General features: G+C 37.4%; 1 protein-coding gene across 1 annotated transcript in view; it reads right to left on the minus strand.

Moving 5' to 3' along the window:
- PTPN14 (protein tyrosine phosphatase non-receptor type 14) overlaps positions 1–17,877 on the minus strand; it is a 253,978-nt gene continuing 236,101 nt past the window's right edge. Inside the window, exons 19-20 of the mRNA XM_043963036.1 lie at positions 16,393–16,556; positions 1–10,686 (exon numbers count right to left, since the gene is read on the minus strand). Of these exons, the coding sequence (XP_043818971.1) occupies positions 10,558–10,686; positions 16,393–16,556 (293 nt within the window). The 3' untranslated portion in view covers positions 1–10,557. The remainder of the gene's footprint in view (positions 10,687–16,392; positions 16,557–17,877) is intronic.

A 17,877-nucleotide genomic window follows, 5' to 3' on the forward strand; every position in this document is an offset into this window, starting at 1 on the left:
TATTACATCTGAATATGAAGAATAGGCATCTTTTCAAAAACAAAAACAAAACGAGTATAAAGTCTCACATTTGAAAAGGCATATACGAAACTATTTACAACAAGGCAGTGAGCACCGTAAAACAGTATCCTAGGTTATTAATGATGGACAAAATTTTATAAAAACAGAAAGAAAGGAAACAGTGCAAAAAATACTGTCAAAAGTAGTCAGTTTTATACACAGGATAAAACTGGCGAGCATAAGCTTATTTACTGATGAATACAACAATAGCATGCATAGTTTTTGTTTTATTTTAAAGGCTTTCAATATTATAAACCTGGTATGATTGATGTTCATACCAAATTAATAATGACGTCTATACATATAGTGATATTCCCTGACTTACAGATGTATATACAGATAGCTGGCCAGCCTCTCAAGCTGCATATGTGCAGGAATGGGGGAGATCTCAACACCAAGAGAACAAGAAACGTTTCCAATAATAATCACAATGATAATTGACATTTGTAACCTTTATGATTCTCAAGGTTCCTTCACATACATTCTTTCTCACATAACCTTCACAACCAACCATGGAAGGTGGGCAGGACACCTGTTATCTCCATTTTTTCAGATGAGAAAATAGGTGCAAAGGAGCAATATGCCCAAGATGACATTTATTAAGTGGCAGAATCAGGATTTGAAATAAGTTCTGAAAAATCCAGTTCCCTTTCCCACTGTATTGCCTTAGAATACTTTTGTTTTGGGTTCCAGCTCCGACACTGTAAGCAAATAATTTAAATTTTCTGAGCCTCAGTTTCCCTTTGGAGATGATAATAATAATGCCCATACTACCTACCTCCTAAGGTGGTTGTGAGAAAAGCACTATGTAAACCCTGAAGTACTATATTCCCATAGCTATTGTGTTCCTCTCTTGCCATATGAACAGTGGCTGCTGCTAAGGGGAGAGGCCAAAGGAGACTCGTTTCTTGATGGACAGAAAGTCTCAGCTAACAATGGGAGGAATAGAAGAAGTGACTAAAAACCATGTATTCAACATTCCAAATTCCACTGTCTCCAGGAGAAAGTGTTATATTTCCCAGGCCTCTTAAATGTAACTGTACCAGTACTGTTTTTCACTTAAATCATGGGTAAAATAAGGTGCTGTGGCCTGGCTGGCGAGCAAATTGTGCTTTGAGTTCCAAACAACCCACTTACAAGTGAACTCTTAAGAATTGTTGTCAGCTAGGAACTACCTGTACATAGTATCAAAACAAAATACTATTAAATCTCCATTTGCCTTGAATTATTCTACTTTGTTACAGTGTTTGATAGAAACAGACCAATGGAAACATCTGGATACTAAAGTAAAAACAGGACAATAAAATCCAGTGACATAAAGCTAACAGCAAGTTATTTGGTATAATACAAATTACATATAGTTACGGAGTTAGTCATCTGCATGTGTAAACTTCTTTTCCTTTTTAAGTATCTAACCATCTAATAATATTTCGCTATTTAGGAAGCAAGGCTTGCCTATAGAGCATCCTCTCCAATGAAAACTACCCCATAACCAAAGCATGAGGATTACTAGGTATGTAAGACTACAGAAAAAAAGCAAGAAAATAAATAATAAGAGACAGGGAACAAGAATGATTTCCTTGTCTAGATGGGGACAATGTTATTTTAATGAGTTCTATGGGTAGGTATGTAGAAGGTTTTCAGAGGTCTCTATGACTTGTCAGTTGGGTAAGACAGATAGCAGTGGGGCATTGTGGGGGGGGGTAGAAGAGAGAGAATGAGAGAGAACCCTGACATAACATCAGAGGCTATTAAGCCTTGATTGGATATCCACCCTCTTTGTTTGACCACCTTTCCCACACCATTGTGAGTTGGTCAACTTCAACCTGGTTAGGGTTCTATGGGCTTGGTGGATATTAGGAAGGAGTTATAATTCATTCAGCTTCATGGATGGGAAAAAAAGTAATCTGTGCAAAGAGTCTTTAAGGCAAACGTGTCTCAGCACAGGAAGATTAGAGATTAGTTTTCAAAAGTTCTGTTTCCAATTATAAATGTTATAATGCTGGCCATAGCCACAGTGATCCTATGGGAAGTCAACCTTTGACTAATTACTACAAAATACTTCCTAAATAGCAGCACCAAACCCTTAGTAGCAACTGGGCCAACAGTTTTGCTTAGGTCGTCAGATGGTGAGCAGAACTTAAGCAGTCAGGCACTGATCTCCATCAACAGGGAAACAAAAGTGTAACTTCACATTCCTGAGCTATTATTAAGTCCTATCAGTTATCTAGATATTTTTTACCATTGCTGTGAGGTAAAGGCAGTTGTAAAAGCAAGATTTTATTTGGGAGACCATATAAAACTGGGCTATCCCCTGAAACTAAGTTAGCTTGTCTATTAAAAAAAAAAAAAGACCTAGAGCTAGTCAGTCAATCGGTGGGAACACATTAGGGATTTTAGATGACTATTTTCCTATTCATAAACTGTATCATTTTGCAATTATTGAGCCATATAGGTGAGCTTTCATAAATAAAAGCTACAGCGTGTTCAGTTTATGTAATTAATGGATAATTACTATGTCACTTAATGAAATTATGGTTTTTTGATGATGATGATGACAATAATATAGCAGTTCTGCCCATCTCTCACCCTCAACCTGCCTGAGACAGTTTGTTCATTTGGTCACTATATTCAGACAATCACTGGTTAGGTTTTACATTCTCCATCATAAGAATGGTTTTTATTCAGAGGAGATGACAGTGGCTATACCTTCATGATCCTAGGGAAAGAAAAGACTAAGTCTATGAAATTATTACTAATTATTATTAGTACGAAGCCTACCATGAAAATAGGCATAGTCCACAGTAAATTGGGTTCAGGCAAATAAAATTCTATTTCCACAGCACAAAACAAAGCAGAGAGTGATCTTAGTGCAACTGATTGATGGAGAAAGACAGAAAAATTTAAACCTAAAAACCCACTGTGGATATGAACTATCCAATCTGGCAGTTTACATCATTCAAATCTCTACTTTGTATAAAAATGGAATAAAAGTAATACTAAAAAATGAAAACAGATGCCAATGCAGAGGTACAATCTTAGCTCCCAGTAGTCCCTGCCCACCGAGTACTTGTTCTCTCACTGGGGAGTGTGCAATCAGCTTATGAATGAATTATCCAGTGACAGCAAAAACACGTGAAAGTAAATGCTTTGGAAACTATCTTCAGAATGAGGTTCAACCATTGTTTCTCCATCTTCCCAGTCTCCCCTACCTAAAACTAACCACATGAACCATCACACTGGGAAATTTACAAAGAAATTTTGAAAGTGTGACTTTGGTAGACTGAAGATAGTATCAGCTATGGCTTTTTATTGGACACAGCCAAAGGCACTTGCATTCAGAGCAGGAACAGGAACAGTTACAGATCAATCCTGGCCCTCAAGTGGTATAACAGCAATCTTGGATTATTTTTAAAGTAACTGAGTTAACTGAAATTCTAAACTATGTGGGATGGATGTTTGTGTTTTCCTCTCCAAGCAAAAAAAAAAAGTCCTTAGTCTGAGGAAATGGAAGCAGAGAGCTATGCCTAATGCTTAATGCCAAAGTCCAAGAAATTTCTTCAACATAAAGAAAAACTATAACTGGGAAATAGCATTTTGTCATAGATGCTAACTCCAGATTTACTCAGTAATTGGCCTTAAAAGAAGGTAAAACACTTGAATAGTGTGATTCCTCAATAAGAAGGCAAGTTAAAATCCTGCCTTAGACGCTTACTAATAGTGTAACCCTGAGCAAGCCACTCAGTCTCTATAACAGCACCTACATATCAAGGTTGTCATAAAGACAAAATGAGATAGTATATGTAAAAAATACTTTACAAATTGTTAAAGCACTATATAAATGTTATAAAATCAGTGTCTTTCTTATTCATTCTTCAGAAAATGTCATACTCTCCCATTTTGACTCCACATTACTGTTTCTACAGGAGTATCTCTAGGCCTCTTGTCAGCAAGGAGTGGGGCAGAATTAAATAAACAATGTTTTGGTATCTTTAAAAATGCTACAGATGAAATGTCAGCCTGAAGGGGGAAAAAATCTTGGAGGGACTAACCACTTTCACCCATCCAGATAAGGTATTTTCACTCTTAACCTTATGTGCATTAGCAAGTTTAATGGGAAGATGCCCCAATTTTCTCCCCTTTGCTGTCAATGGTTTTAGTGCTAATTCAGGAAAAATCTGAAAACTGAAGGTTACTTGTGCTTAATAAAATTCATTAAAAGTACAGCAGGAGTCACGATCTGCAAAGTGGGGAGCAGCCAAGATCCCACAGAGTTCCCAGGAGGGCCCAATATGGTTTGGTATCTCACAAAAGACATTCAGGTTGATGTTTACAATGCCCGCATTGCCCTTCTGACCTATACCACCCCAGGGAGGCATTCGCTAGCATTGAAGGACACCAAGATGGGGCCGAGAACAACATTCTCCAAGCAGAGTGAACCACTCCCCTTCCCCAACAGGAACCTCCCTAACACAGACTAGTTCTAGCATGCCCTGAAAAAGATTTTTGTTTCTCCTTAAAGAGAATGGAAATGGTTACACCTGCTTTTCCTAGCACTGTATCAAAGAAGCAGATCAAAAGGCAAATTTTGTTTTTCTGGCTAGAGGGGCCAGCAGGATCCTCCTATTTACTGAGGTTAGGTGGTCAGGACTGTATTTCAGGAAAGGGGGACTGTTAGGAGCGTCAACAGGCCTGCCCACTGATGTACAAAATCTTGCTTGATCGATCATGATTGCTGCAAGACCCTCTATATAACAAAAACACTTTGATGTTCGAAGAGATGTCTTCATGGAACAAAAGTCACACTGTAACAAAGAGATAGAAACCATTCACCTGTAGTGTTTGTCGTAGTGGGTACTGACCTATAACTATGTCTCAGTGATTACTAGCACTCATCTGGAGAGTGATGGTTCATGGAAACAAGACAGGATAGTAGAGTAAGGCTGGCTTCAGAAGCTAGTGAAGGCTGAGTATGAATCTAAGTTCTTCAGAGCCACAAGGTGAATCTGAGCCAGTCATTTTAACAACTCTAATCACAGTGCCTTGAATTTTTTTTTATTTTTTTTAGTCTAGACCTATAATTTCAATGGCATAGAAAAAAATCCTAGTATGGAAACTCCCCCTACCAGTGAACATGAACAACAGTCCTGCAACTGACAGTCATAAAAATTTGTCTGAGACCTGAACTCAGATTTTGTGGACTGACAGGTGAATTCTATCCAGTACTCTATGATGCATCTCTCCATGCAATTAATAAATGCTTATTGGGTTGGCTTGAATTGAGCCTTGGTTTCCTCATCTGTAAATTGGGGGTAATAATCCTTGCACTGCTTAACTCACAGGGCTATTGAAAGGAAAGTATGAGTAAGAAGGTCCTGTTGCTGCTGCTACTGCTAATAATGATGACAATTTGCATATACTCATCTAATGTAAAATCCAGCCTCAAGAAAGAAAAGAGAAATAGTTAATTTTGGAAAGACCTAAAACACTGATCTAAGAAAAGTTTAAGAGGCAGTGGAGATATAGCTGGAGGGCCAGACTTGGAATGAAGACCTAGGTTCAAGTTTTACCTCTGATATATACTAGCTATATATACCAGGGTCATTGCCCCCAGGGAATTCTGTAAGATTCTAAGTAACAGATGAGTTGCAGATTGCCTTGCTGAGGAGGGAGTTTCCACAGTTTCGTGAAGTCAATTCATGGGTCCATTTTTCTCCCCTTACTCCTCTCTGTGCAAAAAAGATATGGTCCAGATTTTTTAAAAAGTCATCATTGAACACAACTGAGCTTTTATTTCTGTGAAGCCCAAGAAACAAAAGAAACTGCAATAAAAGTTAAGTCAATATTAAGCAACCTTTCAGTGAAATAGTAGAAACACCATGAGAGAGTCAGTCACTATTGGGTAAGTGGCAAACTATTCAATAAGATAGAAGAGGAAGATGGAGTTGACTCATAGAAAGTTAGAGATGGAAGGTACCTTGGAGGTTAGCTGTACCCACTCCCCCATTTTACAGAGAAAAAAAATCAAAGGACTCCAAGTTTGGGTAAAAAGCTTTCTCCTTCAAGAAGATTCTCTAAGCCAAAAACAAACAAACAAACAAAAAAAACCTGAAGTTCTATCCAATTCTCAATTCTTCCTATCACTACCTATTAAATGTATTGAATGGGCAGTACTGAACAGAATCCATGTAGAAGTATTTCAGCTTCTATATTTTGCTCTGTCTACCTCACCTTCTCTGATTAACCTTCCCCCAGCAGCATGTTAAAGCAGCATGGTGCTGATCACTGTCACAGAAAACACTGAAGATCTGGATTCCAAGTAATACACACACACACACACACACACACACACACACACACACACACACACACACACACACTAGTTAAGCATGACATTTCCTTTGAAATTAACTTAATTCTAATAGGACATTGATCAACTTCCCCATAAGTCTTGTCATGAGTTGGTTGTAAGAATAACCTTATCTGCTCCTTAACCTGACTGGCTAGGGAATCATGATAAGCATGACAGTGTCTTTAAATGACCTGACAGAGAATAACAAGGATAGTAGTTGTTATTAATAAACTCTAAGAACTGAGAGGATAGCGAGGCCTGGTAGACTGAAAGAATTGTTAGAACTAGAACAGATCTTAAGCTTCTAGCCTTCAGTAAACTTCATTCATTCCACAAGTACTTACTGCATAGCAACTGTGAACACTGTGTCGTGTGATTGTGAATGAATGAACAGTAATTTATGTGACTGTGCTAAAATTTGCATATACTAGAATATAAGCTCCCTGAAAACAACTACTATTTCATTCTGTTTTTGTAGACCTGGTGCCTACATCACTGACTAACACACAGTAGGACCTTAAAAACTATATGTTAAATGAATGGATATTCTTCCTCTTTGATTGTTCCCTTTATCTAAAAACCTTCTCTCCTCTGTTCCTTGAAGAAGTTTTAGTCATTTCCCATGTCAGTCAACTAGTTAAGCACCTAGTATGTGCCAAGCACTATTTCAAAAACTTATAAATTACAGGAAAACATGGTTAAAAACAGTTTATTTCTAAGATGTAAGCCACATGATCTGAATGAAAAGGAATGTGACATAGTCACCTACTCTGGCTCTGTTTAAAGTCCATATGTTGACTGGGCTGGAAGACAACTTTGAAAAATTAAGGCTATAACATGATAAGGGGCAATCATTTTAACATAAACTTTGGGCAAAAATTAAGGTGCTGTTTCTTAAGATTACAAGTTTGCACATATAGTACAATGAAAGTAAAGAGGAGAAAGTGACTTTTCCAGTCTCTCCCTATTGTGCAGGAAATCTGCTTTCAGTAACTTAATCAACTCTAGTAAATTTGGCCCAGGAAACTCAACAGTGGCAGCTGTAAGATAGCAGTGAGTTTGCTATTTCTCTAGATTTTCCTGACATCTATATGCAACACCAGGCTTCTACACAGAGGAAGAGAAAAAGATGCAAAGGCCAAAAATGGTAAGATTATAATGAAAGCAAAACATCTGGGAAAAGGAAAGAGGCCTTGGGAGAGTCTAAACATACTAGTCATCAGTTATCTCACTTTCCTTTTATTTTCTCAGGGAGCCTGCTGTCAGTTAAGAATGTATATGGGATAGTCAACAATGAACATTTTCCCTTCCTTCCATTCTATGATTATACATTGTACATATAAATCTTATAACTATCTAGATATCTAGCTTAATTTTTCCTTTTTCAATGTGGGGATTACGGATCATGTTGTTTCATTTAAATCTGTCTGAACAAGTAAGGCTTTCCCTGCGGAAGAAACAAACATTTCCACCAGAAAGCTCTGAATCTGGAGATCAGTGCCGCTACCTCCTGCCCCCCACCCCTCATTTAATTCTCTCCCTTTCAAATCCAAACTGCAGCAATAGAACCCGACAGCTCGAGGTTCAAACTTGATACATCATCAGGAAATTATTCCAAAAGCTCTAACTAGATAACTAATTTAATACACTTTGCTTCAAGGTTTATTCCTTGGCCTGCTTCCCAGATATAAAGCATCTCTGGGCAATTATTATGCAGATGCCACAAAAAGGACTTTAAACGGTTGCCACTAATTTAACAAGAGATGTGTTGGCATTTGCTGGAAAGCTGAAAAGAAAAGCAAAATGTGCTCAAGGACCAAAGGCATTTTTTAAAAAAAAATATGTACAAAATCTATAGAATAGTTTTTTGTTTTTTTAAAAATTCCTTTGGGTTTGATATTTTATGTAAACACCACCCACAAAGTTTGTGATTATCTCTTCCTCCATTTGATGCACTGAAGACTATTAGCAGAGCTCAATGTGGCTCCCATGGACTAATTTAAGTGAAGCTCATGGGAATGGAGCTAATTTTGAAAGGAGGGGGAGAAGGACCCAATTGAGACGCCATGTAAACAAGTTCTGGGTATCCTTCAGGGAACAAACTTAAATTTTAAAATGTTCTCATCATCATACATTGAAGCAATGTAAAAATAAAAAAAAAAACAACCTCTCAAATATATTATCTAGTTCTAAAGCCTTGTCCACTGGGAAAATCAATGTGTGCTCTTTCTATACTACATTTAATACTTACGGCTTTGATTTGGGAGCACACAGGCTAAGATTCCCAGAATCCAGCAAAGCTTACATGAATCAACATTTTTCAGTAACCCTGGTCCTTCTCGGGAGAGGAGGAAGAGTTTTATAACGCCACATTTTCTTATTTACAAATCAATCAACTGGAAATGAAATAAACATAAATGAAGTTGCCACATATGGCCAGATGCAAATCACTATATAGACAAGAATAACAATTCCTATTCTGATCTGATTTCTAAGGGTCTACTCTTAGTTCCTACCATAGGACAATGAATTCATAAAGGTGATCATACCTCTGACTGTTCTGGAGGCATTCCTTCTGTTCACCTTCAGACCAGGGCAAAATATACAGTAAGGAACAGCAAGTGCACATAATGAAAAAGAATACCAATAGCAACACAATACCAATATCAATCAAGGACTCACAGATTTTTTTTTTGTAAAGGCACTGCAATATGGCTGTCTCCTAAAAGAATTGGAGCATCAGAGACAAGTCTAGTCAAGCACTGAATTAAATCCATGCCAGGAGTAAACAATATGAAACACAATATACTAATGCAAGAAAGTTCCAAGGGTAGTGATGGTACAACTGATAAAACAGAATGCCAAATGGATCTCAGGATAGGGGTGGTTGGTAATGGAGCTAACTTGTGCTAAGTGAAGAATTCATGGTTATGATTTCCAAGAAAGGACAGGCAGTGGACCTGGACTAACTCTTAGGTTATGGCAGTCCTGGCTTTTGTCCTTATAGGTCATTGAAAGATAAAGATGACTAACGCATACTGTGGTTAAGCTTTTTGGGGGGTTCCTGCCAAGGTACTGGATACATGAGTGCCAAAGAGCTCCTATAAATCAGATTGCCCAACTGTTTTCTTTGCAACATTTCCAATAACTTATTGATGGACTGATGGATAGACTAACTGCACCTATCACCTAGCCCACCGGGCACCTATCCACCACATTTAAATAACGAAAAATGTCAAGTACCTTCCCACTCTGTTCCCTTTCCACTTTGGTCCATCAGCTGATATCAATCAGGCAGCTAGCCTGACTGAACAGATGGGGTTGGCAAAATGCCCCAAAGGCCACTGGGCTCATCAAATGAACCCACCAAAGGAAGCAACTACAAGAACCATTGTCCCTGGGAGGGAAACTCAGAATACTAATCTCAGAATTGTGGGTGGTTGAGACAAGTGCACTATATCCAGCTTGAGAGTTTGTAATGCTCAAACTAAGAGCAAGCATTTTTCCCCCTGGTTTCCCAAACTTAACCTCAGAAACTGAGAGGCTAATGAGAGTAATGGAAAGAGGATTAGAAGGGAAAGAAGAATCTAGCAAGTCTAAGAAGCAAAAATACTCAATGAAATCACTCTCTAGGCTTTTCCTTGATTTTTTGTTGTTGTTATTTGTTTTGTGTGTGTGTGTGTGTGTGTGTGTGTGTGTGTGTGAAGCAATCATTCCTTTGCCTTCTTCATATGTGAACAATTGTAACTGATGACGAATTATAAGATTTGTTAGAAATCTGACTACAAATGAGATGTGCTTCCTACCTTAAGCCTCAATCCCTAAGGTGATAGCAAACAATCTTCCCCACAAAGAAGTCACAATGCAGATCAGTCAAAATGTGGTTCAACACAAAGTCATTATAAATGGTGCAACAAGATATTACAGAAATTCACAAAAGTTATTCCAATGGGAAAAAATAAATTATCTCATATAAAATAATCCATGATGATCTCGCATGCTGAGCTCCTAACTTTGGCGAGATTGGGGTGTGCTCTCTGCCAGCCATCTGCCCATACTGGCTGACCAGATGTTGTCTGGAGGCCTTTTCACTCCACAAGGTTCTGTAGGACCCATCTCCACAAGGAGCTGGATCTTATGAGAAATTAAATGAGTCTGGAGTTTTGGAGAAACTGGATAAGGACCTGGTAGACAAACTTGTATTGAGCAATGGTCTGGATCATGAACATTCTCTGCTCCCTCAGGTGTCTCAACATCATAGGCACATCCACCTTCTGTGAATTAAAGGGAAAGAAAGCATTAAGTCTTAAAATAGTAAAATACAAGAGCACTCTGTCTTCTGTGTAAGATTTACCAAAAAAAAAAAAAAAAAGGTCATGTTTCCGGAAAGCAAGATGATAATCCTGGTTAACAATTGTTGATATGGCTGATAACCACAGTAGATGGGTGAAGGATGATAGAGTGCTGAGCCTGAAGTCAAGAAGACCTGAGTTCAAATCCCCTTGGACACCTACCTTAGCCAATTTCTTCATGTATGACCCTGAGCAAGTCATTTAAACTTTCTGAGCCTCAGTTTCCTCATTTGTAAAATGAAGGGGTTGGATTTAAATCACAAATTCCCATTACCCAACAGTGTAACTTTGGACAAGTCATTTAACTTCTCTGGGCAGGGGTTCTCATGTGAAAAAGCACGTATCTAAATCATCAGAATTTTGTGAGAATCAAATGCAATTCTGTATGAAAATGTACTTTGGAAGTATAAACTTGTTATAGTATGAATACAGCATCATCTAGTCCACATAGAATTTTGTAGTTAATCTTCTATAGACAAAGTGTTTACAATACCTTTGAATAGTAAAAAAAAAAAAAAAAAAGTCCATGTCGTGTTAACAAAACAATGCCTGAATTTCCAGGGTTTGGTACAAACATTTTATGAGACATCATTCAATATCAACTCTACAGTGTCACAAAGTAATTATATAAATTATAATCCAAACATCTGATGGATAATGAAGTGTTTTGTGGGGCTGAAGGTAAAGTCAGGGGCTACTTCTTATCAAACATTGTCATTCATTAAAAACCTTTAGGAGAAAATGCAAAAGCCTTGTAATGATACCTGTATGTATATGATAATAAGGCAGGGTGCTAAGCCTTGGTGCCTTTACAATCTATGACAAACAGCATCGACATAAAATGACATATAAAAGAAAACTGCTCCCATACTGGGGAAAAAAAAAAACCCAAATCATCATCATGACACTGGAAGAACAAATTCTAAGTGATATACAAGTTAGAATGCTGAGATATTTAATCTAATGGTACCACAGGTTTCCTGTGTTGAGAATGGTAGGGATTGGTCTGATTATGCCCTGAAATCTGGTTGGATACAAGGGAATCTCATTTTCTAATATAGGAGCCAGAGGATTGCACTTTAACCTGGCAAGGTCCCAAGTAGGTCTTTGGGAAAAGGAGGACAAAAAAGGGAAGGGCAGGAAGAAATAGAAAATAGCAACCAGGAACCTTTTTTTTTTGGGGGGGGGGACAAAAGAATGGGGACTGACCCCAAAGAATAAATATAAGAAAACACCTCTTTCATTCCTTTGCAGAAGTGGGAAGTCCATAGATATGGAATACCATATTCATTTCCAGATTTTTTTCAATGCATTGATAATTTTTGTTGATTTTTTCCTCTACTTTTTCTTTTAAAAAATTCTTTGTTAGAAGAGACATTTCAGCCTTGTAAAAACAATAACACTGATAAGATTTGTTTGAAAAAATGATGGGGCCTGAATTCAATTAGGCATGCCTGACCACAGGAGCATAATAAAATTAAGATATTTTCCTAACCAACTGATTATGATGGAGAAAGGAACAGATGAGGACCTGTCTCTATCTGTGCTTTTTGTAGGGAAAAGTAAAGAACACAGAAAAATAAGAGTCATCAAATCACCTCTGGCTACCAACGAAGACAGAAGTTCTCTTTGGCTTTGCTAAGTTCCACCAAAGAATGTTCTGGCACACAACGAGGTGCTTAGGAATTAAGTTATGCTCAGCCACACCATAGAGAGCTTGGTGGAGCCAAGCACACAAAAATGAGTTGAAGCCAGGCCCTAGTAGCCAAGCCCATCATTCAGTCCTGTCCTGGCTTTGACGCTCATTGCTTGTATTCTACTGGGCCAATGACATCTGGAGATCAATGAGCCCTTGTGTCATCACATCATCATGGTTCAGGCTTTGATGGCTCTCCAAAGAGCCCAGAACAGAACAACCTTTCATGTCAGGGAAAGCCGACTAAACACTGCTCCTCAAGTTGAACAAAATAGAGGGATAGAGGGAGGTGTAGAAATGGGGAGATGAAAGGGATACAACAAAGCAGAAAAAAGGAGGGGCATCTAAATATGCCTTTCTTTCTCCTGTGGATTAGCCTGTACTTTCCCACCCATTATGAGCTACAGACACATAAAAAACATCCACATATAGAGTGATTTCATTTATTTTACCTAACCAATAACAGCTGTATTTGGATTTGGGTGCCGCCCCCTTTTTTCTCCATCAAAGGCACTATGTGGGGAACAGTGAACAGAGGAGAGTCAAGAAAGAAATATAATATAGGGAGAAAAATGGAAGGAGATGATACAATTTTTGTTCAGTTAGTTAGTCCCCTATGCCACGTGAGAGAATCCATCCCCCCCTCTCTTTTTTTTAAAATTAATTAAGTATTTTATTTTTTTCCCGTTATATGTAAAGATAGTTCTCAACTTTTGTTTATACAAGCTTTCCAATTTCAGATTTTTCTCCCTCCCTCTCCTCCCTCCCCCCTCCCCTAGACAGCAGGTAATCTGATATAGGTTTTATATATATATATATATATATATATATATATATATATATATATATATACACACACACACACACACACACACACACACACACAATAACATTAATCCTATTTCTGCATTAGTCATGTTGTAAGAGAAAAATAAGAGCAATGACAAAAAACCTCAAAATAGAAAAACAACAGCACCAAAAACAAAAGAAATAGTATGGTTCATTCAGCATCTATACTCCACAGTTCTTTTTTTTTTCCTGGATTTGGAGATCCTCTTCTATCATGAGTTCCCTGGCTGGAACTCTTCTGTACCATTGCATTGGTGAGAAGAATATCATCACAGTAGATCAACACTCGATGTTGATGATACTGTGTACAATGTTCTTCTGGTTCTGCTCATCTCACTCTCATCAGCCCACTCAAGACCCTCCAGGTTTCTCTGAACTCCTCCTGCTCATCGTTTCTTACAGCACAATAATATTCCATTGTATTCATATGCCACAACTTGTCCAGCCATTCCCCAATTGATGGGCATCCCCTCAACTTCCAATTCCTTGCCACCACATAAAGAGCAGCTATAAATATTTTTGTACATGTGGGTCCCTTTCCCCTTTCCATGATTTCTTTGGGCAAAAGACCCAAAAGTGGTATTGCTGGGTCAACATCCCCCTCTCTTTTTAAGAGGGCCTTTGCACAGTAAGTGATGCACAGAACTTCTTTCACCCATTTCCCATCTATATTACATAACATTTTGTAGCTAATTTCACAGACAAGGTATTTATATGCTTTTGAATAGTGTGTAATGTTTAACAAAACAGTGGCTAAATTTCCAGATTTCAATATAAACATCTTTCATGAGATATTATTCAATGTGAATTTCAAACTATAGTCTTCGCAAAGTAATTATAAAAAATAATCCAGGTTCTGATAAAGACCTTGCATTATACTTTCCCATTTAAAGCAAAATTTCCTTCTATATCATCAATTTTCTGAATTGCTTAAGTTTAAGGTTATACTAGATCTTTCACAGCCACAAAGTATTAACCACCAACCACCACCTATGTAAAGGAGTGGCAGGGAGGTGTCTTCTCATGTTCTATATTTTAGAACAAACTTTGTTCCTTGTAATTCTGCATCATTAATTTTCAATTATTTTGTGATTGTTGTTCTTTCCATTTATATAATTGTAGTCATTGCGCATACTATTTTCTTGGCTCTGCTTACATCATTTTGCGTCCTTTTAAGTCTTTTCCATGAATCTGTGTATTCATCAAGGGCAACTAGGTGACACAGTGGATAGAACAGTGGGCTTGGAACCAGGAAGACTCATCTTCATGAGTTCAATTCTGGCCTCATACACTTACTAGTTGTGTGACCTTGGGTAAGTTACTTAACCTTTTTGCCTCAGTTCTTGATCTGTAAAATGAGCTAGAGAAGGAAATGGCAAACCATTCCAGTATCTTTGCCAACACAGCCCTAAATGGGGTCATGAGGAGTCAGACATGATTGAAACAACTGAACAATAAATGTATTCATCATGTTTGCTATTTCTTACAGCACAATAATATTTCATTATGTTTGTGTACTGCAATTTGTTAAGCTATTCCTCAAAAAAGAGTGATCTCCTTTGTTTCCACTATGACCATTTATACTTTAAATTCTGCTGGTCTCATCTAAGCTATATTGAAAGCTCAATGAATATAGAAAGTATACTTTGTGTGTGGTCCCTCTACCCCATAGCAGTAGTGGAATGACAGCCTAAGTGAACTAAAGTTTCAGAGCAGCAAACTATTCCAACAAGTAGAGAAGAAGTCACATCTCTATATGCTGAGACCTTGGGATGGGCTATCATAAAGCAAGTTAACAGTTGATTCTATAGTATAGCAAATTTGTCTCTTTTAAAAAAAGAATTTACTACCAGAAAAAGAAAACACATGCTCATAAGCCATCTCCATTATGACCAGCATTTGGATCTGTACAATTTGGGTTAATGAATGAGGTTTGTCCAAAGTTTCTATTTTTTGGAGCCAATACCTGGAAAAGTCAGAATTAAGTGGGAGAAAACACCTCAAAAATATATGATAAAAATAACCCATTATGAAAACATCCCACAATAAAATCAGAGGGTCTCAAAAAGAGTTGGAGTTTCTTAAAGCAGATGCAAAATAAGATGAGAACTTTAAAATGTCTGGCTCCAAATTTTCATTTCTCTTTCTATCACCCCTTATATCTATATGTTTAACACTTCAAAAGAGTTTCTGGGGCAGCTAGATGGCACATTGGTTAAAGCACTGGCCCTGGATTCAGGAGTACCTGAGTTCAAATCCGGCCTCAGACACTTAACACTTACTAGCTGTGTGACCCTGGGCAAGTCACTTAACCCCCATTGCCCCACAAAAAAAAAAAAAAAAGAAAAAAAAAAGAGTTTCCATAGATTTTAACTTGTCTGATTCTCACAAGTCTTTGTCAATAGGTAGGATAGGTGGTATTATCACAATTTTATAGATAAGGAAAACTTTGTTTTAATATAATTGGTTTCCTTTGTAATGCTAAGTATTTTATTTCATATATTTAAAACCATCATTCTAAGGAGGGCCATAGGCTCCAGTAGACTGCTAAAGGGATCTGTAATAATAAAATAGAAGTAATAATAATGATCAGTGTTTCTATACTGCTTTAAGATTATCAAAGTGTTTTGAAAATATTATCTCCTGTTGTCACAAAAACTCTGGAAGGTAGATGCTACTATTACCATAACTTTACTGATGAGGAAATCAAGGCACAGAGTGCTAACCTTGCTCAGGTTCATATTATCTGGTGTTTGAGGTTATATTTGAATGCAGGTCTTCCTGATTCCAAATCTAGCATTCTATCCACTCTGCCTTTAAAAATAATTAAGCACCCCATTCTAGTACAATCTCCTCATTTGACAAACTGGAAAAATTTGACCCAGATTAGTAAAGTAAATTTATCAGGAAACCTTGATCTGGAAAACTGGAAATAAGAATTTGGGGAGGAGTGGATAGAAAAGGAGGGCAGTGAAACATTTTCATTTGCAAACCAATTTGTATACATTATATTTTTTTCTTGATAAAATGCCATTTTTCCATCGTGTAGATAAGATAGGTACATGGAATACAAACCAACTTACTTCATTGTGCTCCAAGCAGCATATCATCAGTTCGGTGAGAATGACCACCCCTGTTCTACCCACACCAGCACTGCAGTGAACTACAATAGGAGGGTTGCAATTCTTGGTATTATCCAACATGCTGTTGGTATGGCGACGCACTGACTGTATCTCCTCCAAATATGCTGTAAGACAAAATGCAAATCATGTTGCAGAAATCCTACATGGTTTCATAGTAAGGTTGAAAAAATTCATAGAGTCATTTTTTTTCTTTTAAGTGACAATAATTTACAGTTCTTACAAGACACTAATTATTTGGCCAGTACCCACTGTGCGGTCTTGGATCCAGAAAGTACCAGCTGGGAGTCAATTAGTCCATGGGAGAGTTTGGTCCTTTAAATTAAATAGTTCTTTTTAAAAAATTAAATTCTGGTTTTTCCCTTCTGCAAATCCCCAAGTCCCATAAGCAGATGATTCTAGACATTACTTACAGCAATTCCTGCTATTAACAGACTGGGATCAGAACAACAGCAAAGTCCCCTTGAAACTCTTGCCTGTCAAAGCCAATTTCTGGGGAAAGAGAGCATCCATCTGCCCCTTTCTTCCCTTCCCTTGTAGAATGAGCCTGAATGTCAACTGAGACTTGACTTCATTTTTTGGTTCTAAAATGGAGATTAAATAGACTTTTTTTGGACCCAATGTTCACTATGGTTTTCATTCTGTTATGACAGGGGTATTAAATTAAATGACTTAAGATTAACTTCCCATCTAGAGACAAGTGTCATGTTCCCCACCCTACCCCCCAATCAAATTATATCCCTTTCCATCTTCTGCCTGGCAGAATAGCTGTATAGTGTTCTGTCCAAAGTCTAGCCTGATACCCATGCTTACTACTATTTAAGATGGAGAGACCAATATTACAAAGATACTGGGGCCCAGTCCATAACAGAATGGGTCACAAAGAACAAGGAGGGAATAAATATCTGAAAATCATGTGTTATCCAGAAGCCTCACTTTAATCAATATTAGTCACTCTTAATTTAGATTTTACAGGGATTAAAGTTTAAAAAAAAGTATTTCCTACTTCTCAGTAAATCATTTCATCCAAATTAAAAACAAAGTCAGGGGTAGCTAGGTGGCGCAGTGGATAGAGCACCGGCCCTGGAGTCAGGAGTACCTAAATTCAAATCTAGCCTTAGACACTTAACACTTACTAGCTGTGTGACCCTGGGCAAGTCACTTAACCCCAATTGCCTCACTAAAAAAAAAAAAAGTCAAAGGAAAAATTATTAACCTAGTGAAGAGTTATAAGTGCTCTTAATTCAATTTAAATATTTATTGAAGACACTACAAGCTAAAAGAGTCCATGATTCTGATTTATTCAAGAAAATGTATTGAAACCTAAAAACACCTATTTTAAAAAAAAAAAAAAACATCTACTTCCAGGAAGATTTGATGTAGTTTTCGAAATTTTAAATAATATAAGATAAAAGTATTAAGGATTAA

Source organism: Dromiciops gliroides, chromosome 4 (assembly GCF_019393635.1).
Source record: "Dromiciops gliroides isolate mDroGli1 chromosome 4, mDroGli1.pri, whole genome shotgun sequence".
Classification (NCBI taxonomy): Eukaryota; Metazoa; Chordata; class Mammalia; order Microbiotheria; family Microbiotheriidae; genus Dromiciops; species Dromiciops gliroides.